The sequence below is a fragment of the Nansenia antarctica genome (genome assembly GCF_963989245.1).
Source record: "Nansenia antarctica genome assembly, chromosome: 13".
NCBI lineage: Eukaryota > Metazoa > Chordata > Actinopteri > Argentiniformes > Microstomatidae > Nansenia > Nansenia antarctica.
In genome coordinates, this window is record NC_137683.1 from 19,220,247 (window position 1) to 19,242,974 (window position 22,728).

At 45.0% G+C, this 22,728-nt stretch overlaps 1 protein-coding gene across 1 annotated transcript; it reads left to right on the forward strand.

Annotated features, from left to right (window-relative positions):
- Positions 1 to 7,677: 7,677 nt before the first annotated feature.
- krcp (kelch repeat-containing protein) lies at positions 7,678 to 15,278 on the forward strand (the record flags this gene model as incomplete). Its single annotated transcript, XM_080544059.1, has 11 exons — positions 7,678 to 7,739; positions 8,058 to 8,181; positions 10,497 to 10,556; positions 11,287 to 11,611; positions 11,797 to 11,928; positions 12,081 to 12,268; positions 12,574 to 12,770; positions 13,828 to 13,919; positions 14,653 to 14,707; positions 14,836 to 14,933; positions 15,046 to 15,278. The coding sequence occupies 11 exons, from the start codon at positions 7,678 to 7,680 to the stop codon at positions 15,276 to 15,278; spliced, it is 1,566 nt and encodes a 521-aa protein (XP_080400185.1).
- Positions 15,279 to 22,728: the final 7,450 nt, after the last annotated feature.

The following is a 22,728-nucleotide window of genomic DNA, read 5'->3' on the forward strand; positions in this document are numbered from 1 at the left end:
TTTTGGCGGTGGAGCGACCCAAAACTAAGCGACCCATAAACAAATACAGTAGCCTACAGACTCTAAAAGAAAAAGTGGCCCCATCAACAGGACTCAGCCCCTTGGTCAGCAGCAGAAAGACCCGTGGTCATTATCTTATATACAGTGCATTGCTCATAGATGGCTATCATGTTATACAGTACATACCAGGGTTTTTCCTGGGTCAGAATGAGGGCTTGGTGGGTGATTTTGTGTGCGCGCAGCGCGCCCATTTTTTTTTTGAGGGACCCCCAATTGTTGTATTTGTATTGTAAATTGTAATTATTAATAATTATTATTATTATTAATGTACCTGGTTATGTTACAGTAGAGAAACAAAAAACAGTTACCAAAACTGAGTATTTACTAGATAAGATTGGCAAAAGATTGGCGTGGTGCAACCGAAATTAGTAAACAACTAGTTTGAAACTAACTAGTAACAACTAGGGGTTTAGTAACTACTAAATGCCTGCATTTAGTAATGATTTACGCCAAATTGGTGCAACCCAGTCCAGTAGGCTACCAGATACGATGTTGTAATGTATGCACATATTTTGCTAGCACGGTTGCCAGACGGAATTTACAATGTCCAGCCCAACCGGTCTAAAAGCTGCCGAATCCACCCGTCCAGTGTGACCAAAAGTAGCCCAATCTGGCAACCCTGCTTGCTACATTCTCGCAGCTCGCGTGAACACAGGTTCTTCCATCAGCGCTCGCCTGCCGCTTTGATTGCAGACTCAAGTTAACGCGCGTGCAGAAAGATGCCACGAAACTCATGTCCGGTAGCTTTCTTTAAAGGAATTTAAAAAATAAAAGTCCCGTAAAACAATTGTTATTTCTCGCTGTGAGAAATAGAGATGCGGCGTGAGAGCGTGAGAACTGGTTGAAATGCGTGAGTCTCACGGCGATTGCGTGAGACTTGGCAGCTCTGTTAATTGTTTGTAAAACTTATATTCCCATATATACTAATTGGGAGAAAGCACATCTAAATAAAGTACAATGCTCATTCCTCCAAATATGAAGAGGTTATGTTTGTGATGGCTAGGGGCCAAGTGGGGAACAGTGAAGTGCATTGGTGTCAGAACATCTCAAGGCTGGACACTCTGTAGCGAAGATGTATAATAAAACATTATTTAAAAAGTAGTATGTAATCCTTCTTTCTTCTGTGACTGCCTTCATTCGGTTAGTGTGCTTTTGTTGTGCTTAATGTTGTGCGGGTTTATGTGGATGTGTGACGCTGTCCTTATACTTAACTTATACCTGATGATGCTGTGACTGTATGGAAGTGGAGGAGGTGTTGGAGATGTCTATATGTTTCTATCTTTTAACTGTGCTGGAAATGCTTAGATGTGTGCCACTGTCTGTCGTGTGTGTTCTTCTGTTTTAACATGTCACCTGATTTCTTTTCAGCCCCCCCCCCCCCCTCCTCCAAGAGGCTTTTGTGTTTTGCCAGGCCGCCAATGTAAATAAGAATCAGTTCTTACTGGCCTGCCTGGTTAAATAAATGTTACATATATATATATATATATATTTATTTATTTATTTATTTTTCATAGCATAGATTAGTTTTTTCTTATGATGACTGATGAATAGATGATTCACTTAGGCCTACTTTAGACAAAAGCACTTGTAAATGCCAGAAATGTATTTGTGAATGTTGATGCTGGATAGGTTGCAACCAGGGAAACACTGAAACCAGGGGAGGCTGGTTGAAGTAGAAGGAGGGATTCATTGTAATGCACTGAACAGGATAGGGAATGGTAACGAACACCATTCCTTACGCCGAAAACCCACCACCAGGTTTTCTGTTCTACAGGTTTTCTGAGGTGTTGTTGGTCCTTAACTCAGGTAACCTGTTTGAGATAGATTACGAGTAGACTTCTGAATTCTAAGACTATTTATTAAACAACAGTACAGTTTACAGAAACACAGTGAAGGTGGCTAATGTTGCTGGTGAGACCACGAGGTGGAGAGAGGTTGCTGGGATGTGAGAGAGAGAGAGAGAGAGAGAGAGAGAGAGAGAGAGAGAGAGAGAGGTCAGCCCCCTGGCTCCCCTATTGGTAAACAATGATGTGTACATACAGTTTCAAATTCAATCACATTTACTGTAGAGATGACCCAGGTGTGAAAACTCGGCAGACCTACATGATGTCACTCTGGGCTAATGTTATTCCAGGTCAAAGGTTAGGGCAGATTCACAGGAAGTCATTCCTCAGATGACCATATAAGGACAGTTTCCTGAGGCAGTATCCTGAGCAAATGGCCCTAAGACAAAAGGACATGCTACGTCATAAAAAACCCTTGTCAGGAGACTTTCTTACAGAGCCAAAAGCAAATGATACAGGCCCATACTATATACAGTTCATGCATGTGTGTGTTAAGTAAAATACTGTATACCACAGTGTGCTTATCGAGAACTATCTCATTTACATTAGAATGGGGACATTACATATTTTTTGTTATTTATGGAAGTGTCCGGTTGCTGGAGGAACCAGGACGCCGGCTACATTGAACAGTTTAGCCCGAAATAGAGTGGTTCTATCTAGTTCGGAATGTTCTATCTAGTTCTGATTGTTCAATCTAGTTCAGAATGTTCGTTCTATATCTATATATTCTAGTTAGTTAGAACTAACTAGTCTTGACTATTACCGTTAATTAACCCAATTAACATTGATATGTTTAAAGCCAGACAGAGACTACACTTACACTGATCAACAATCCTGTTCTCTCCCTCTCAGAAAGCACTTCCTGTTGCATGGTAGCTTCCCTGCTCTGGACAGGAAGAGGAGGGGCTGAACGAAGCTCCCAAACCACCCGAAACACAGTGCTATGGGAATAAGGTCACAGGAAATCACCTCGTACGATAGCTGATGGTGCAGTGGAAGAATGGTGATGGTGGGGGTGTAACAGGCCACCAGCATGATCTGGATGAACACTACCGTGACAAACGCTCTCCTTTTGGTCTGGCTCATCTCTTCCCCCTCTCCCTCCCTCCTCCTCTCCCCCTCTCCCCCTCTCCTCGTCTCCCTCTCTCCGTGCCCGGGCGGAGGGCGCCTCAGGACCCTGAGTATGGACAGACTGCAGAAGGAGTCCACGGCCAGCAGAGGAACAAAGAGGAACCATGCGACAAAGATGGACTGTAAGTAGGTCAGGGCAACGCACACCCCGAGGGTCAGCAGCCACACCACGCCCAGACACCACAACTTATACCTGGGGGCCCTGTACCTGGAATGACAGAGGAGAGGGAAGGATCATAGATCATAGAGAAGGAATAGACAGATCATAGAGAAGGAATAGACAGATCATAGAGATGGAATAGACAGATCATAGGATGACATAGGAAATTAATAAACAGGTCATGATGGTGCATAGTAAAGTGTCGCTGGTACTACAGCACTTTACGCTGTACCAATAGTAGTAATTACACAGTAATAACAACACGCCACAGTAAACGGTTACAGGTGAAGGTAGCGTACCTGAGGTAGGTGACAGGATGCACCACAGCCAGGTATCTCTCCACACACACCAGACACAGAATCAGGGGCCTGCCGCCGAGGAGTAGCCCAGAGAAGAATGACATCGGAAAGAACACATTGTAGCTACGCCACAGGAACAGGTTCAGGTTGTAGAGGACGCTTACGACGGGGACACAGACCAGCTCCATACACGCCAGGTTGAGGCTGAGGATCTCCGAGGGGGGGATAGCAGCCCCTCCGGCCCTCCATGCCCCCCCCAGGATCAGCCCCAGCACCCAGGCGTTGGTGGGGACACCCAGCAGGAACTCCAGAAGGAGGGTAGCAGACAACAGGATGAGCCCCTCCTGTCTGTCCCCACACCCGGTTAACCACATGTCAGGTAGGGGGAGAACGGGGGAGGGGGAGGGGGAGGTCATGGAGGTGTTGTCCACTGAGGGATGGACAGTGGTGTTACCACCGCTGGTCAGGTTGGGCCAGGCTGGAGCCATAGCTCAGTCTGCACAGAGACCAAGAAGGAGGAGTCAGTGATGTCATAAAACCCTCATCGAGGGACACAAGAGAACTTTGGGGGTTTTCCATTTTGTATTTATTATTATTATTATTAATAATAATAATAAGAAGAAGAAGAAGAAGAAGAAGAAGAAAGTTGTAAGTTGTATAACATGTTGAAATGCATGGTCCTCCCCTAGAATATTTGTTCTTCCTCAGTCCCATCCCTCTGTTGCTCTCAGCTACACCCCCCTCTCTCTATAAACATACAGTATGTTTATTTATAACCTGCCTTAGTGTCTATTTTGCTGTGGTGTCATATAAAGTTCCTAAAACTCTCTATCTGGTGGTTTGGGGTGGTCCAGTGGTCTAGCACCGCGGTCTACAGTGCACATATACTGTATGCCCATGTCCGCATGGGTTTGAATCCAGCCCATGCCCTGCTGACATGCCCTCTCTCCTTGCTTTCCTGTCTGTGTTCACTATATCTGTCCAATACAATGAAAAATATAAGTGGGACTGCCCCACAGAAAAAAAAACACTTAAAAAAAAAAAAAAAAGATATTTTTAGGGTTAGGGTTAGATAAAAAAAATAAATGTTTTCAAAAAAGAATAATAACATTTTGTATTGATTGACTGTGCATTTCAAAGTCTCCTACTACTGCTATTTGTCTGGTTAATTTAACTAGGATATGATGCTTTCATGGGGCAGATGATCTATTGATTCCACTTCTTCTCTCTCCGCACAGCCTACATAGAGGTGATCGTTCAATGCCATAAAATGATTGTCAGCGCGACCGACCAGGGTCTCCCACATGTAAGACATGTAACTTACAGTAGCCTTCCGAGCTAGACAGAAGCCTTGGCTTAGCTAGAGGAGCAGATGCAAATACTGTTAAATCTTATATGAAATTATGATAAAAGTGCTGATTTGGAAGCAAAAGTTGTAAATTACGATTCGTCAGTGCTCTATTCCAATTAATAGATTTACATATTTTTGTTCATAATTGACTAGTATTTTCAGACACCTTTCAGGTTCAGAAGTTTGATAACATTGTATCTGTTTAAATTGTGCAAGGTAAAAATATCATTTAAAAAGAACTCACACACCTTGATGCATTGACCGATCCGACTTGACTGATTTTTGCTTCTGTGCCTGTGATGAACTCAGACAGACCTGCTAATGTTTATTTTAAACAAATGAACCCTGGGTGAATCCTACTGTGACCACAAGGTATTGAGAGAGAGAGAGAGAGAGAGAGAGAGAGAGAGAGAGAGAGAGAGAGAGAGAGAGAGAGAGAGAGAGAGAGAGAGAGAGAGAGGGGCAGGGGGGGGGGGGGGGGGAGAGAGAGAGATGTAAAATTGTCTACAAAATACTGTATGGCCAATTCATAAAGGTGATGGTTTCAACTACACTGTGCAGTAGTAGGTCACGGTTCAGTTGTATAGTCCACAGGATCTATCCTCTTTCTGCTTTTTGCTTTGTATAATGAATGCAGACATAGCAATGCTCATGTCTGTCTTTACATCACTGCCCCACTCAGAAGAGAAAGAATCTCAGTGAGTCAAGTTCAGTTCAATTCAATCAAGCTTTATTGGCCTGACAGGTACAAAATAAACTAATATTACCAAAGGTAATGGAATATAAATTAAATACTTTCCTCCATAGTAAAATATTATAATATATAGGCTTCAGAAAACAATATATTCATACAGGCATACCGTAATTGTCACACTGTAGTGCTATGGACAGACATGATCTACTGCTAGAATTTAAAGTAACTTTCCATTGTCTTCTGTTCTGTCCATGGAATATTCAGGAGACACCCTGGCCGTTAGAGACTGTCTGGAGACAGTGATGGATGAAAGATCACAGCGTCATTATGGAAATGTGCATACACCTTTGCCTGCCTCAGTCAAATGAACACCTGTCTGTCAAAGCCTGCTTATCAGCAGCAGTATCATATATCATGTTGTGTGTAATGATACACTCACTGAACACTTTATTAGGAACACTATACTAATACTGGGTAGGGCCTCCTTTTGCTCTCAAAACAACCTCAACTCTTCATGGCATTGGATGTTGGAAACATTCCTTTCGGATTCCGGTCCATGATGACATGACTGCATCACGGGATTCCTGAAGATTGTTTTTTCAGGTGCACTGTCAAGCTGTGAAGGCCACTGAAGAACACTGGACTCACTGTCATGTTCATGAAACCGGTTTGAGGCGACTTTTTGTTTTGTGACATGGTGCATTATCATGCTGGAATTAGCCATTAGAAGATGGGTACATTGTGGCCATGAAGGGATGCACATGGTCAGCAACAATACTCAAAAAGGCTGTGGCATTCAAGCGATGATTGATTGGTATAAACAGGCCCAAAGTGTGCCAAGAAAACTTTCCCCACACCAATACCATCTCCACCAGTGTGGACTGTGTACAGGTGTTCCTAATAAAGTGTTTGATGAGTGTAAATTAAGCCTGTTTCCACAAAATAACAACATGTCTAATTTGCTTTACCAATACGGATACAACTGACAGTGTCCCTGACTCCTCATCAAACAATCACATTAGAAACAACACCAACAGCTCTGCAATGTTTCCATGACGATCCAACAAAGGCAAAGCTGTTTCGTCAAGATCTGTAAATCTACTTAAGGTTTAAACATAATTTGCCTCTGTGTGTGTGTGTGTGTGTGTGTGTGTGTGTGTGTGTGTGTTCAGCCTGAGCCTGTGTCGCCTCTCCTCCAGTATATATTCTCTTTTCTTCTCTTTTCGATGTAGAATCTATTTAGAAGATATACAGCAGCAATGCTCGTCTGAACACTCAGTGACAAAAGTTTAATTCAATTAAAATAAGCTGTATCGGCCTGACAGGTAAAAATGAAACGTAACAAACGAATGTTGCCAAAAGCAATGCAATATCGATTCAATGCATTCATCCATTCCACCCGGGACTTGCAGGCTGAAGACTGTGAAAGGTGAAAAATGACATCATCAGTATGGAAATGTCCATCCACCTGTCCGTGCCCCAGTCAAATGAACACCTGTCTGTCAAAGCCTGCTGAATCAGCAGCTTGATCATATTTCATGTTGTGTGTATATTGAGCCTGCCTCTGAGAAATAGTTGTTGTTTTTGTCAGACTTGCTTTACCAACACGAACACAACTGAAAGTGTCAACGACTCTTTATAGTGGGGGGTTAAGTCAGATAAAGAACAAAAGTCAGGACAGACACTTATTTTGTTGTAATTGTATTATTACACTTATTTTGTTGTAATTGTGAGTTTTTCATGTGTACTGTTTTGAAATAAATAATTGATTACAATTATCTTAATCGCTCATTAAGAGATATTCTGAACAGTTATTGAGAGTATGAACAGTCATCGAACGTTTCCGTGACCATTCAATAGTAGCGCTCTTGAACGTACTCCCAATGGCCGCGCCATTCACTCTTTTGATTGGCTAACGGGTGCTGTCATCCCCTTTTTTTGATTGGCTTATGGATGCTGTCCTACCCCGAGGTCTGGCGGGGCTTTTTATAATTGTATGTTCAAAGGTGGCGGGAGATGGTTGCGGGAGAGTAGCGTACACTGTTACCTCTAAGATCATCCCAAAGTTACACTTTTATGTACTTAAGTTGAAATAGTTTCGACCTCAAACAGAATTTGCTGCCGGTGGACCGCGCAAGATGGACGATTTTGCCGTCTACGTTATTATGGGAGTGAATGATGTCCCGCAAAAGCTGTTATGGTAAAGTGTGCATGTACGTGCGTGTGAGAGAGAATATTATGCAGCTTTATGTAATATAATTGCACGATATTGTAAACGTTGTGATTCGTATTTGTATAATAATGTGTTGGATAATATGCAAACCTATAACAATGTTTGTAAAAGGGTGTATGACAACACTGGAAACTAGAAAATCATCCATTCTGTTTGCCAGTTGTTTTACACGTCAGTTGAACTGTAGGTGTCAAAATGCAATTTGTCAGTCAAGTTCTATCGTATTATCTCAGTCCAACATTCACTAGTAGCTATTTTGTTTACCTCCTCCTCTCCCCATTTCAGTGCCAACGGGTCTGCCCAGAGCTCTGTTGCAGTGTCGCCCTGCGCCCAGCAGGTGGTGGTGTTCTCCAGGGGGAGGTGGGGGGAGCGACAATGTGTCAACGCCGAACTCAACGACTCGAACATGGTTCCCATAACCATAGGAAAGCTCACACCATATAATAAGTAGGTTGTTGTCAGCCTCCTGACACGGTTATTGTGTCCCGTGTTATGATGGTGAAATATTATTGTTGTCACAGAATGTGTCTTGTACAATATACCCTACAGAGGCGTTAGTATCTATGGGGTTTTTGGGGGCGAATATGGAGTCTCCCCAACTAGCTATCAACACAAACCTAAGACTAACACTGCCTAGAGAATTGTTGCATGTCAACGTTACATTAATGTCAAGTTGCAGCTGATGGTTTGAACGTCTGTAGAGACCAGTGGAGGATGGTGGAGGTAGAAATCGGAGGACGGGCTCATTGGAATAAGGAATGCTATCAGACATCGATACCATTCTTTATTCCGTTCTATGCATTACAATAAGCCCGTCCTCCGATTTCTACCTCCACCAGCCTCCCCTGGTAGAGACAATCTTAAACACTATCCAAACAGAGAGCTGAGCCCATGTATACCTGATGTTATCCATATATATTATATACTGTATATAATATCTGATGTTATCCCCCCCTATCCTAGGTCAATGAACACATTTATTTGTATAGCCCCTTTAACTCTCCAAACTGCCAAAGAGTTCTGGAACACTCACCACCTAGGGTACCATAGGTGTTTTATGTGGTATCTACCTAGCAACAACACTCTGATTGGCTACAAAATGAAGCATCATAATTTATGCATATTTTGTGGTGAATATAGGCTGCGTTCGTATATTCGCTCTGAGAGCGCCGGACTGCACACTGGGTTCAACGTCATAAAGGGACCAAGGAATTTGATTTGGACAAGAGGCATACCATGAGTGCTGATCGGATTTCCAGAGCAAATTACGAACGCAGCCATAGTCACCCATGGCGCTCTAGAAACTCAACAATTTGGGCTACGTTATTCACCCTTGGCACTAAAACGAGTAAATAAAATAAAAATAAATGTTTGTAACACAAAGTGCTTAACAACATAAATAAAGCTGAGATGTTGGTAATTTCAGGTGTTTGTCCTGGGAGCAGTGGGAGGAGGAGGCCTGGACAGACCATGTCACCTTAACACTGACCCTGGAGGGGGGTCTGGTGAGTCCTGCCATGTGGACCAGGGGGAGGCTGGTGGAGGTAGAACACCAGGGGGAGGCTGGTGGAGGTAGAACACCAGGGGAGGCTGGTGGAGGTAGAACACCAGGGGGCGGCTGATGGAGGTAGAACACCAGGGGGAGGCTGGTGGAGGTAGAACACCAGGGGGAGGCTGGTGGAGGTAGAACACCAGGGGGAGGCTGGTGGAGGTAGAACACCAGGGGAAGGCTGGTGGAGGTAGAACACCAGGGGGAGGCTGATGGAGGTAGAACACCAGGGGGAGGCTGATGGCGGTAGAACACCAGGGGGAGGCTTGTGGAGGTAGAACACCAGGGGAGGCTGGTGGAGGTAGAACACCAGGGGAGGCTGGTGGAGGTAGAACACCAGGGGAGGCTGGTGGAGGTAGAACACCACGGGAGGCTGGGGGAGGTAGAACACCAGGGGAGGCTGGGGGAGGTAGAACACCAGGGGAGGCTGGGGAAGGTAGAACACCAGGGGAGGCTGGGGAAGGTAGAACACCAGGGGAGGCTGGGGGAGGTAGAACACCCAGGGAGGTTGGGGGAGGTAAACATCGGAGGACAGGGGAGGCAGGTGGAGGTAGATATCGAAGGACAGAGGAGGCTGGTGGAGGTAGACCGGGGGCGGCTGGTGGAGGTACAGGAGAGGCTGGTGGAGGTAGACAGGAGAGGCTGGTGGAGGTAGACATCGGAGGACAGGCTTGTTGTAATGCAAGGGATGGAATGAGGACAGAGAACACAGATACCTCCCCTGGTGTGGATTAGCATGCAGAGTGATGCACTTCAGTAAAGTTGGCATTTAGTGGTTATAACACACACACACACACACACACACACACACACACACAGTATCACTACATCAGCGGAGGCTGGTGGAGGTGGAAATCGTTGTAGGAGGACGGGCTCATTGTACCGTTCCTCATTTCACTTCTTGCATTACAATGAGCCTGTCCTCCGATTTCCACCTCCACCAGCCTCCCCTGCAGAGTGGGAGTCATATAAAGACAATCAGGGTGGGGCGTGGGGACACTGGCGTAAACAGAACACTGTATAGCCCAGGTGTGTGCTATATAAATATATTGCGTGATATATGACCTGCTGTTTTTTTTGGGGGGGGGGGTTTACCTCTTTTGGGGGGTCAAAGTTTAAAATAGAGGGGGCTAACCCCTATTTCTCCCCTGTGTTCTTGGCCCGTGGTTTTGTAGGTGAAAAGCATCCTCCCTGACCCCTCCCTGTCCCTGGCCATGAAGGAGTACACCCCAGAGGTGAGGCCCCAACTTCAGAATGGGGTGCGTCTCCATAGTCTGAGATGACTTACTTTCCTTGTGTCCTTTCCTTCACCTTGTCTCCGTTCCTTCATGTTGTCTCCTTTCCTTCACCTTGTCTCCGTTCCTTCATGTTGTCTCCGTTCCTTCACCTTGTCTCCGTTCCTTCATGTTGTCTCCTTTCCTTCACCTTGTCTCCTTTCCTTCATCTCGTCTCCTCTCCTTCATCCCCAGTAATATGGGGAATCATACAAGGGTGTTCAGTCTGTCGAGTTCTGTGTAGAATGTACTGTTAGCTGCACAATGCATGTAAGCTGCAGAATGCATGTTAGCTGTCATGATTACTCTTCCTACATTACACCCACCCTTATGCAGTGCACTACTATTGTCACTTTTGTATTACTCTATTTTATTGTTCTTGTTGATTTGTCGATTGTTGTTGACTGTTATTGATCGAGGAGCAAGATCCCAAAGCATCACTAGATCAATTACGGCTGTACGTAATATACGTGAGAAATACGATTTAATAGATTTTTTTTTATATATAAAAAGAAATGTGTATGTTATTTAGGGCATTGCTGCTTTTGTTGGGATAGAGACGGTAGAGATTGACAGGAAGAATGGATGAGAGAGAGAGGAGGGAAGACATGCAGGATAGGTCGATGGCTGGAGTGCCTGAGGCTGAGGACTCTGTTGACCGTTGCTCTCCTGTGTGTCTCTGCTCTGTCAGGGCTCCACGCTGCCCCCTGCTGCCCGGGAGGCCAAGAGGAAGAGAGGACGTCCGTCGGCGGCGAAGGAAAAAGAAGAGGAGAAGGGGGGAGCAGAGAAGAGATGGCAGGAGAATGTGTGTCCCAACGGAGGCGGAGGGGGCGGAGCCTCGCCGCAGAAGACCACCTCTCTCAGGAAGGTCAGGGGTCAGCTGAGGGTGGGGCAGACCAGACTGTTCCCCCTGGGAGAGGAGTGTCAGGGGGCAGCATGCACCCCTACCAACCCCCCCAGAGCCAAGGGCAGGCAGGCCAGGACCCCCACACTGGCCAAGACACCCACACACACGGGTGAGGCTCAGGGAGGGGTGGGTACTTGGGGGGGTACTTGGGGGGGCTGGTTTGGTTGCGGCGTAGGTGTGTGTGTGTGTGTGTGTGGTGTGTGGTGTGTGGTGTGTGTGTGTATGTGTGTGTGTGTGTGTGTGTGTGTGTGTGAGATGGTACCCCTTAACACTCTCCTCCCCTCCTCTCTGCAGCTCCATTGGCTAACCCCTCAGGCCGTTGGGGTCAGACCCTCTGCCCTATTGACCCCCAGACAGCCATTCTGATTGGAGGACAGGGTTCCAGGATGCAGTTCTGTAAAGACCCTATGTGGAAGCTGTGTACAGGTGAGTTGTCCAATCACAGGCCTCACAGGTCAGAAAGAACCTTCACAACTGGGCCGTCCATGGCATGGCGCGGTACCATTGGCTGAAACCTCAGATGGGTAGGTCTGATTGGTCCGTCTGACACCACACTTCCTGCTTCCTCCCCCTATCAGAGGACATGTCCTGGGTTGCTGCGGAGACGCTGGCGGAAGGCCCCACCCCCGAGGCCAGGATTGGCCACACGGCGACCTATGACCCCGACTCCAAGCGGATCTTCGTGTTCGGAGGTTCTAAGAACAGGAAGTGGTTCAACGACGTCCACATCCTGGACACGCAGAGCTGGAAGTGGAGCACCGTAGAGGTGACGACTGTGGATTGGTTGATGTCCACATCTTCTTATTCACATTATTTAGAGGATAAAATAAAATAATATATATATATACACCCTATGTTCTAATGCTGGTATTGCCCCCTTTGGCTGAAACAACCTTGATAAGACGTTTCCTATAACTGTCTACCAGTCTCTGCCATCAACTGGGAGAAGGTTTTTCCCACTTTTTTGTGTGGGGTGGGATGGGATCATTATTGGAACATTTTATATTGCTGTAATGTTTTGTGATGATTACTAAAAAGCAAATAAAATATGTAATATCTCCTCTCTTGCAGGCTCAAGGTAAGGTCCCCCCCCTGGCCTACCACAGCTGTAGTATGTTCCGGGGCGAACTATTTGTCCTGGGGGGCGTGTTCCCCTGCCCCAACCCTCAACCCGACGGCTGCAGCGACTCCCTCTACATCTTCGACCCCCAGCTGTCCATTTGGTACCAGCCCATCGTCACGGGAGACAGGCCCCCCCCGCGCTCAGGGTGAGATGGTCCAACCCAAACTAACAAACTAGTCAGATGTGAGGAGCTAGAATGTTGTCAAGATAGAATAGGATGTTGTAGCTGTTAGTTTGCGCGTCTGTAGAGACGGAGTGGAGGCTGGTGGAGGTAGAAATGGAAGGACAGTGCATGCAACATCTAGAGCAGTGGGTCTCAAACCTCTCCTCGTGGACCCCCAGCCGCTCCACATATTTGATCTGTTCCACCACCAGCACACCTGATTCAACTTATCAAGTACAAATCATAAATGCTTTGTACTTGATTAGTTGAATTAGGTGTGCTGGTGGTGGAACAGATCGTAACGCCTAGTTCAGATTTGTTTGCCTATATCAACATTTGATTTTTATAAAGTATAAACTACTTTATAAAATGACCCATATATCCGATACCTGTTATACATTTGCTTACTTGCGTAACACTTGAAACAACCCGCATGCATACATGACTGTTTGATTACCGTAAACGAAAGTAAACAGACAGCCGGCACTTACAATGGCCGCAAACGAGACAAAAATGATAATCCCTTTTATATATATTATAATATAAAGCCATTGCTTTCCGTATGTTTAGAGGTTCGCAAAATAGTATGCACATTTTAAGGCGGAGAACTTCAGTTTTGAACACCTGTTGTGAGTAAAACTAACATCAAACGTCATCAAAATGCGAAGACCGTCGCATTTTCTATTACGTGCGAATCAGAATTACCAGCAATATCCGACCTGTCCGGTTAGGACACAGTCGAAATGACACATATCCGATTCGTATCAGATTAATTTCCACATATGATTGAGGCCTGAATCGGATCTGAGAATATCAGATTCACTGTGCTTTTTTACTGCTTACTTGTTCATGCTTCATATCCGATCTGTGCCACATGTGAGCAAAACATCTGAATTGTGTCACTTCTACCTGGCAGTGTAAACGCAGCATTACAGTACATGGACACAATGTAAACAATCCTTCACCAGACCCTTACATCCTTTCTCCCTTATTTCGTCTCATCTCTCTCTCTCTCTCTCTCTCTCTCTCTCCTCCCCAGTCACTCTGCCTGTGTGGTCCATGAGAAGATCTTTGTGTTCGGAGGCTGGGACACTCCTGTGTGCTTCAACGACATGTACATGCTGGATCTGGGTGAGTCGCACGCACACACACACCCACACACAAACCTACGGGCACACACACACACACACACCCACACACAAACCTACAGGCACACACACACACACACACACACACACACACAAACCTACAGGCACACACACACACACCCACGCACAAACCTACAGGCACATACACACACACACACACAAACCTACAGGCACATACACACACACCCACACACAAACCTACGGGCACATACACACACACCCACACACATACCTACGGGCACACACATACACATACCTACGGGCACACACATACACAAACCTACAGGCACATACACACACACACACAAACCTCCAGGCACATACACACACACAAACCTACAGGCACATTCAATTCAATTCAACTTTATTTGCCATGTGCAGTGCACTTGGAACATGACTTGGTATTCTCCATGCTGAACAAGCTACAGTACATACAACAACACAACAATACTCAAGACACACAATACACACACACACATACAAACCTACAGGCACACACATACACACAAACCTACAGGCACACATAGGCGCATACACACACACACACACACACACTAATGAACACACACCGACACTAAAACATACACACACACAGTGAGTTTTATGCTTGGTGGTGATTGGTCAGTCCGTGTTTGGACATGTTCCCTACATGGAGGGATGATGTCATAATTTCTGTCTCCTTGTCTCCTGTCTCCTGTCTCCTTGTCGTATTTCAGGGTTGATGGATTTCTCTGCTGTTCAGACCAGCGGAGTTGCTCCTTCACCTCGCAGGTAACATCTAAACATGTTGACCGTGTAAATAAAATCATAGGATATTCACCTCTAAACATGTTGGTCCTGTAAATAAACAACAGAATATTCACCGCTCTCTGAAACCTGTCTGTGTGTCTGTCTGTTAGCTGGCATGGATGTGCCCTGCTCTCTGACTCTAAGTTCCTCGTCCACGGAGGCTACAACGGGAACCAAGCCCTCAATGACACCTTCATCTTCGACACAGGTGAGAGGGGCGTTTTTTTTTTTGTGGCATGTATTTAACTGTGTGTGTGTCTATTGTGGCGTGTGTGTCTATTGTGTTTTAAGTGTGTGTGTGTGTGTGTGTGTGTGTTCAGACACGAGCAGCTGGACTGAGGTGGTTCACCATCACCTCTCCATGCCTCGAGCTGGACATTCTATCATCACCATGGCGACTGCGAATCGTCTCTCAGAAGGTGAGGGTGACCAGGACCACGCCTTGGGTCGCACCCCAGAAACCCTGCTCGTGTTTGGGGGAGGGGACAATGAGGGACAGTTCTACTCAGACCTGACCACCCTCACGGTCGAAGAGCTACTGGACCCAAACTAAAAAAATAATAATGTTAGAGTTCATTCATGTGTGTTTTTTATTTTATTTATTTTATTTTTTTACTATTTTTATCTTTGTAAATGTTCTTTTTTATTTTTGTATAGAGATTTTTATGATATTTAATTTGAAATGTTTTGGTTTGTCAGTGAGATATAACCTATTTTTATTTTTTTCAGTTCGTGAGTACTGAGATACATAAGAGTTTATCAAATCAAGTCATCAACCTTGAACCCTGATATAAGCTGTGAGCTGGTAACTTCATAATTTGTCGAATAATAACTCATTTTTAAAATTGTCCGTCAAAATTAAGGGAAATCCTTTTTCATTAGGAGTGGGCTGTACAGAGGTCAAACATACTTTTGTTGTTATTTTTATTAGGTCTCAGTTTTTTGTATTTGACCTCTCAACGTGAAATTACAACATTTTCGGCCTGGGGTCCAAGAAAAAAGTGCACAAATCCAAGATGACTGCAGTTTTCCCTGAAAAATCACATTCAGATGTTGAGTTAATACCTTTTGACCAAATGTACCTATTTTTCCATCTGAGTTACCATATGTCAAATGTAACCTGTTGTCTGTCTGTTTTCTATCATTTACCAATAAATGCTACATCTACGAACATGGTTAAAAATTTAGGTAAAAAATGCTAAAATCTGTCATTGTCTTATATGGGTTATATATATACAAACATATGATGGTTTGTGACTATTTCTAGATCCATAAATCAGTTGCATTACCCCCAAAACATAGACAGTGGCTAGACACCGCAACCAAGGAAAAAGACCCCAAAATTTAAAAAGTTATTTTCATTGTAAAGCTACTCCAGTTCTCTCTCCAAGGTACTCTATGGTGTCTAATTTGAACAGAATTCTTGTACTAAATCATAGATTGATAAAAAATAAACAGGTTATTTTTAAATGTTTATAATGTTTGTTGTAAATGGTCTTAGGTTTTTAACATCAAAGTTATTCCCATGTAGTCATTACATACAGTACGTTTGTTGTTCTGTCCTGACAGTTGGATAATAAAGCTACTGTTCGAATTTCTACGACAATTACTGTAATTGTAATAATGTACTTGTTTGTTTACAGTTGAAACCCCCCCCCCAAAAAATAAGTAAATCGGAAGGGATATTTTTTGAAATATATCAAAAATATATTATGAATGAATTATTATGACAATTACGAATATAATTATTATGAATAAAAATAATTATATTAAAAATAATAATAATAAATATTATTTATATTAATAATAATAAAATAATAATAATTATGAATATATTATGACAATTACTGTAATTGTAATAATGTACTTGTTTGTTTACAGTTGAAACCCCCCCCCCCCCAAAAAGAAGTAAATCGGAAGGGATATTTTTTGAAATATATCAAAAATATATTATGAAATATATTATGAATGAAATATTCATAATATATTCATAAATATATTATGAATATTTATTTTCATAATATAGAACCATCAGGTTCTATAGTCACTATCAGGTTCTATAGTCACCATCAGGTTCTATAGTCACTATCAGGTTCTATAGTCACCATCTGGTTCTATAGTCACTATCAGGTTCTATAGTCACTATCAGGGTCTATAGTCACTATCAGGTTCTATAGCCACTATCAGGTTCTATAGTCACTATCAGGTTCTATATTCACTATCAGGTTCTATAGTCACTAGCAGGTTCTATATTCACTATCAGGTTCTATAGTCACTATCAGGTTCTATATTCACTATCAGGTTCTATAGTCACTATCAGGTTCTATAGTCACTATCAGGGTCTATAGTCACTATCAGGTTCTATAGTCACTATCAGGTTCTATAGTCACTATCAGGTTCTATAGTCACCATCAGGTTCTATAGTCACCATCAGGTTCTATAGTCACTATCAGGTTCTATAGTCACTATCAGGGTCTATAGTCACTATCAGGTTCTATAGTCACTATCAGGTTCTATAGTCACTATCAGGTTCTATAGTCACTATCAGGTTCTATAGTCACCGTCAGGTTCTATAGTCACCGTCAGGTTCTATAGTCACTATCAGGTTCTATAGTCACCATCAGGTTCTATAGTCACTATCAGGTTCTATAGTCACCATCAGGTTCTATAGTCACTATCAGGTTCTATAGTCACTATCTGGGTCTATAGTCAATAATCCTCTTTTTCAGTGCCCCTGTTGTCATTGTTGAAGACATGATGCATGTCCCCACATTTCTGAGAAATGTGAGAGAGAAACTGACCTCTAAACTGAAGTCACTGGCACTCAGTCCAGGAATGTGACCAAATCTGACCAAAAAATATTGCCAGAGTGCGTCCGTTTCTCTCCCAGGCCAATACTGAGATACTAGTGCAGCTTTTATCACTAGCAGGCTGGATTATTGTAATGCTCTCCTTTGTGGTCTACCCAAAAAAAAAGCCATAGATCAACTCTATCTTATACAGCTTATTTCTCCACAGTGACCTGCCTCCCTGCTACCTCTCCCGGGCTCTTCACACTCTCTTTACTCAGTTCAAATTCCTCTTTGTCCAGGACAGTTTCCTATTGACCTCCCTTCCCTGAGTGTATCCCAGCAGCACAATCTGCTCTGAGAGATGGAGGGATTCACCTGGCATTGTGTTAACAAACATTACAAAAAAAAAAAAAAACAGTAGTTACAGCATAATTTATTTCAACAAAATTGCCATTCTACATGTAATTGTATTATATCAGTGACATTCAAAACTGTTTTAGTTAACAACTTCATTAATGGCACACCCATTTTCACCTATGTGCAAGTTTAAAATGAGCAAAGAATATGTACATTTATGATGTAAAAGTAATCCAGATCAGAGTTGTTGTTGTTGTTGTTGTTGTTGTTGTTGTTGTTTACCAACCATAACTATGATTAGCCTATCTGTACTCAGTGTCTGTCTTTTCATGTCTTGATTTCCATAAATGATTTCCTGTGACCCCAACCACTTAATTGCAGGCTATGCCAACACATAATAATGTCCAAATATATTCTAGTTGCCTAAAAGATGCTCTTAATATTGCTTTGACATGAACCCCAAACACTACATTACAAGCGACAGGTGCAATATACTGATATATACAATATCTATCTTGATACAAAACAAAAACGAATTGGTTTCCCAAGGGGGGACCCGAATTTGAAATCAGGTAGACTCAACTTAAAAAAGTACCTTTCCCCAACTTTCGCTACCCATCCCGAACAAGAACTATTTTAGTTCTTGTTCGGCACGGGTACCAGAAATGGCACGGGTACTTTTAGATAGATAGATAGATAGATAGACTTTATTTGTCATTGTTACAGTACAGGTACCAAACAACGAAATTTAGGAGGGGAGGCTCCCCTGGTGTTTAAGAAAGGAAAAAGAAACACATTTTGAAAAAGCATAGATGCATAAAATCACAAGAAGATAAAGAGCTGGTTTACATCAATAGAGGCTATGTACACAATCCACTGTACTATACTGCACAGATAGTCAACTAGGGTTGTCATATTGCACAAGAAAGTATTTTTTCACATTTTTTTAAAGTGTCACAGTTTGCAGGCTTGAAAATGTACATGTTTGTGCCTCAGCACTAGCTGCCATTTACAATCCGTCCGGACTTGTCCTGGGCCCAGAACTTAGGCCTTTTCTGTGTTCAGGGCCTTGACGGCCCTGTGGTAGAAGCAGTTCTTCAGTCTGTTTGTCTTAGCGGCCGGGGTCCTGTACCTCCTGTTCGAGGGCAGCTTGACAAAGTGTTCGTGCCCAGGGTGGGTCGGGTCCTTGGAGATCTTGGAGGCCCTCCTGAGACAGCGTGTTTCGTACAGCTTCTCCAGAGAGGGGAGGGTGGCGCCGGTGATCCCCTGTGCTGTTCTCACGACTCTCTGTAGATCGTTTCTCTCCGCTGCCGTGCAGCTGTGGTACCAGTTGGAGATGCCGAAGGTGAGGATGCTCTCCACTGCGCCGTGGTAGAAGGCCACCAGCATCTCCTGCTTGCTGTGTTGTTTCTTGAGGCATCTCAGGGTGTATAGCCGCTGTTGTGCCCTCTTGATGGTGCCTTTAGTGTTGTCCTTCCAGGCCAGGTCATCCCGTATGATGTGTCCCAGGAAACGGAGGTTTGAGACCATCTCTACGCTCTCTCCGTCGATGAGCAGGGGCAGGATCTCGGACTTTTTCCTCCTGTAGTCTACGATGAGTTCCTGGGTCTTTGACTTGTTTAGCAGCAGGTTGTTTACCTTGCACAGCTTGCTCAATTGCTCTACCTCATCCCTGTACGCCGCCTCGTCCCCCCCCGAGATACATCCCACCACGGTGGTGTCGTCTGCAAACTTTACGATGTAGTTGCTGGGGTGGATGGGGGTGAAGTCGTGGGTGTAGAGGTTGTAGAGGATGGGGCTTAGCACGCAGCCCTGGGGTGACCCAGTGCTGAGGCTGAGGGCTGTGGAGGTGTGGGGGCCCACCCGCACCCTCTGGGGGCGGTTGGTCAGGAAGTCCTTGATCCACGCACATATAGAGTGTGATAGACCCAGGTCTAGTAGTTTGGTCACTAGCCTGTCTGGAAGGATGGTGTTAAAGGCGGAGCTGAAGTCCACGAAGAGCAGTCTCGCGTAGCTGTTTCCCCTCTCCAGGTGGGATAGAGTGGCGTGGAGAGTCGTCGCTATGGCGTCCTCTGTGGACCTGTGGGCTCTGTAGGCGAACTGGTATGGATCCAGGTTGGGCGGGAGGCGTGTGAGTATGTGGGCCCGGACTAGTTTCTCGAAGCACTTCATGATGATTGGTGTGAGTGCCACCGGGCGGTAGTCGTTTAGGCAGCTCACCGTGCTTTTCTTCGGGACTGGGATGATAGTTGAGGTTTTCAGGCAGGGTGGGACGGTGGCCTGGGACAGGGACTGGTTAAAGATGTTGGTGAAGACCCCGGCCAGCTGGTCGGCGCAGTCTCTCAGCACCCGTCCCAGGACGCCATCCGGCCCCGAGGCTTTCCTGGGGTCCACCGCCTTCAGTACGCGTCTCACCTCGTGCTCTGTGAGGGTGAGGCTGCTGAGAGCTGGAGAGAGTGGTGTCTGTGTTGTGGTTACCTCCGTTCGCCCCTCGTCGAACCGGGCGTAGAAGGTGTTCAGCTTTCCCGCCAGCAGGGGGTCGTCCTCTGCGGCTGTGAGCCTGTTGGCTCTGAAGTTTGTCATCTGCTGAACCCCCTGCCACATCCGCCTGGAGTCGTTGCTCAGGAGGCATTCCTCAATCTTCTCTCTGTGCTCTGCCTTGGCCGCTTTGATGCCGCGCTTTAGGTTGGCCCTGGTGGAGCTGTACAGCGGTGTGCGCTTCCCTGCGAAGAAGGCGTTGTCCCTCTCATTTAACAGTTTTTGGACCTTCCCAGTCATCCATGGCTTCGTGTTGGGGTAGACCCGGACCCGTTTGTCCACGGTGACTGAGTTGGTGCAGTTCACTATGTGGTTCAGAACCGACGACGTGTACTGTTCCAGGTCCTCATGCTCGTATTCCTGCCATAGGGTGTCATTTAGGCAGATCTGCAGTGGAGCGGACCCTTCTGGCCAGGTTCTGACAGTCTTAGTGGTGGTGGGAGCACTTTTCCCCATTGTGGTGTATGCAGGAATCAGGAGGATTGACACATGGTCAGACATGCCTAGATGAGCTAGCGGACTAGCCTTGTAAGCACGTTTGATGTTGGTGTATACCTTATCCAGTGTTTTTTCTCCCCTCGTTGCACATTTTACATGCTGGTAGAACTTGGGTAGTACTGCCTTCAGGTCGACATGATTAAAGTCCCCCGCTATGATGTGGATAGCCTGTGGATCAGTACTTTGTTGGCTACTAATGACGTCGTATAGTCGCGCCAATGCTACTTTGCTGTCTGAGCTAGGTGCAATATACACACATGTAATTAGCACCGCGTTAAACTCCCTAGGCAGGTATGTGGGTCGGCATTTAACAGTCAAGTATTCTAGGTCTGGTGAGCAGTGGCTACTTACAGTTTTCGTGTTTAAGCACCAGCTGTCCTTCGTCGATATTATGATCCCACCTCCTCTTGACTTACCGCTAAGCTCCGTGCGGTCAGCGCGATGAAGCGTTCGGCCCTCTAAGCTAACGTTAGCGTCCACAATGTTGTCGTTTAGCCAGGTTTCGGTCAGAATAATCACACAGCTATCCCCTACGATGCTGTTTTTTGCCACCTGTAGTCTCAGTTCATCCATCTTATTTGTCATTTTGGCAGTGGAAAAAGGATAATAAACCGGGCCAGTCCGGGCTGACCCGGGCTAGCCCTGTAGTGGAAAAGCACCAATAGGGAATCCCATCCCAAGGCTGGGAACTGCTAAACTAAACACCTGTACAGCTTTTACGAATTGAACCGAATGCGGCCGAAGGCAGCCGAAGTCCCATACACCCCCACAGCGGCCATGTTGCTCGGCGCTTGTTCCGGTATCGGTGCTAGTAGATCGTGCGCATAGGAGGCTGCACTGCCACTCGGGCGCAGCTCTGTCTCTCTCTCTCTCGTTGGTTGACACGCACCCCTGCTGTTTAGAAGCAAGAAAGCAAAGAAAAAACTCTGTTGCCAATAATGGATTTTACAACTTGAGCGTTTTACTTTCGGACGCCTCGCGGAGAGATCAGCGTCGGTGAGCCGCTGGACAGTATATCCCCACTGCAGTGCTGCAGACAAGACGTCTTGAATTGAACGACCTTATTCAGAATCACGCCATCGGGGAAGACAGACGGTGTTGATTTCCGTGGATTTGGACTTTTGTGGATTTTTTTGTTCAATTGCTTCCCTGCTCTGCGGCCGCTCCGAGATTAAAGCCAACTCAAAGCCCACAATACATGGGCTGATTCACAGGGCTTAGATTATTTTTCCCGCTAGTTAGTGAATATATTAGGAGACACCGTGGTGGTGCTGTTTGGGGCTATCGGAGGATAAACATAGTGTTTTTAATTTGAGGGTTAGGGTTGGTGTTGTTTTTATAACTCAGCGAAGGTCGGGTCGAGGTTCACCGGCCTAGCTACGGTTGCTAAGCTACTTGGCCCTGAAAGTTGTTGGAGTCCTCGGACTTGATTTCAGACACTTCCACCCCGGAGAGACTTTGAGCTCTGAGCTGTGAGGGCGGATTTACACTCAATGACAGCTTAGCTAAAGGAGGCGAAAGCTAAGCTTTGCCATATATATATATATATATATATATATATATAAAACATTACTCTACATTTCCTGAAACGTAAACTTAAAGAATGCATTTTGCACTTGGTCTGATGTAAAAAGAACTCATCTCTCTAAGCTTGAGTTGGATAGTTAGTTAGTTAGTTCGTTAGTTAGTTAGTTAGTTCAGCCATTCAGTCAGTTTGAACGGTTGGACAAACTATTTGGACACCTTTTTTTCTTCCTGTTGTTGTTGTTGTTGTTGTTGTTGTTGTTGACGACATGGGACGTGTACATGCTAGCTAAC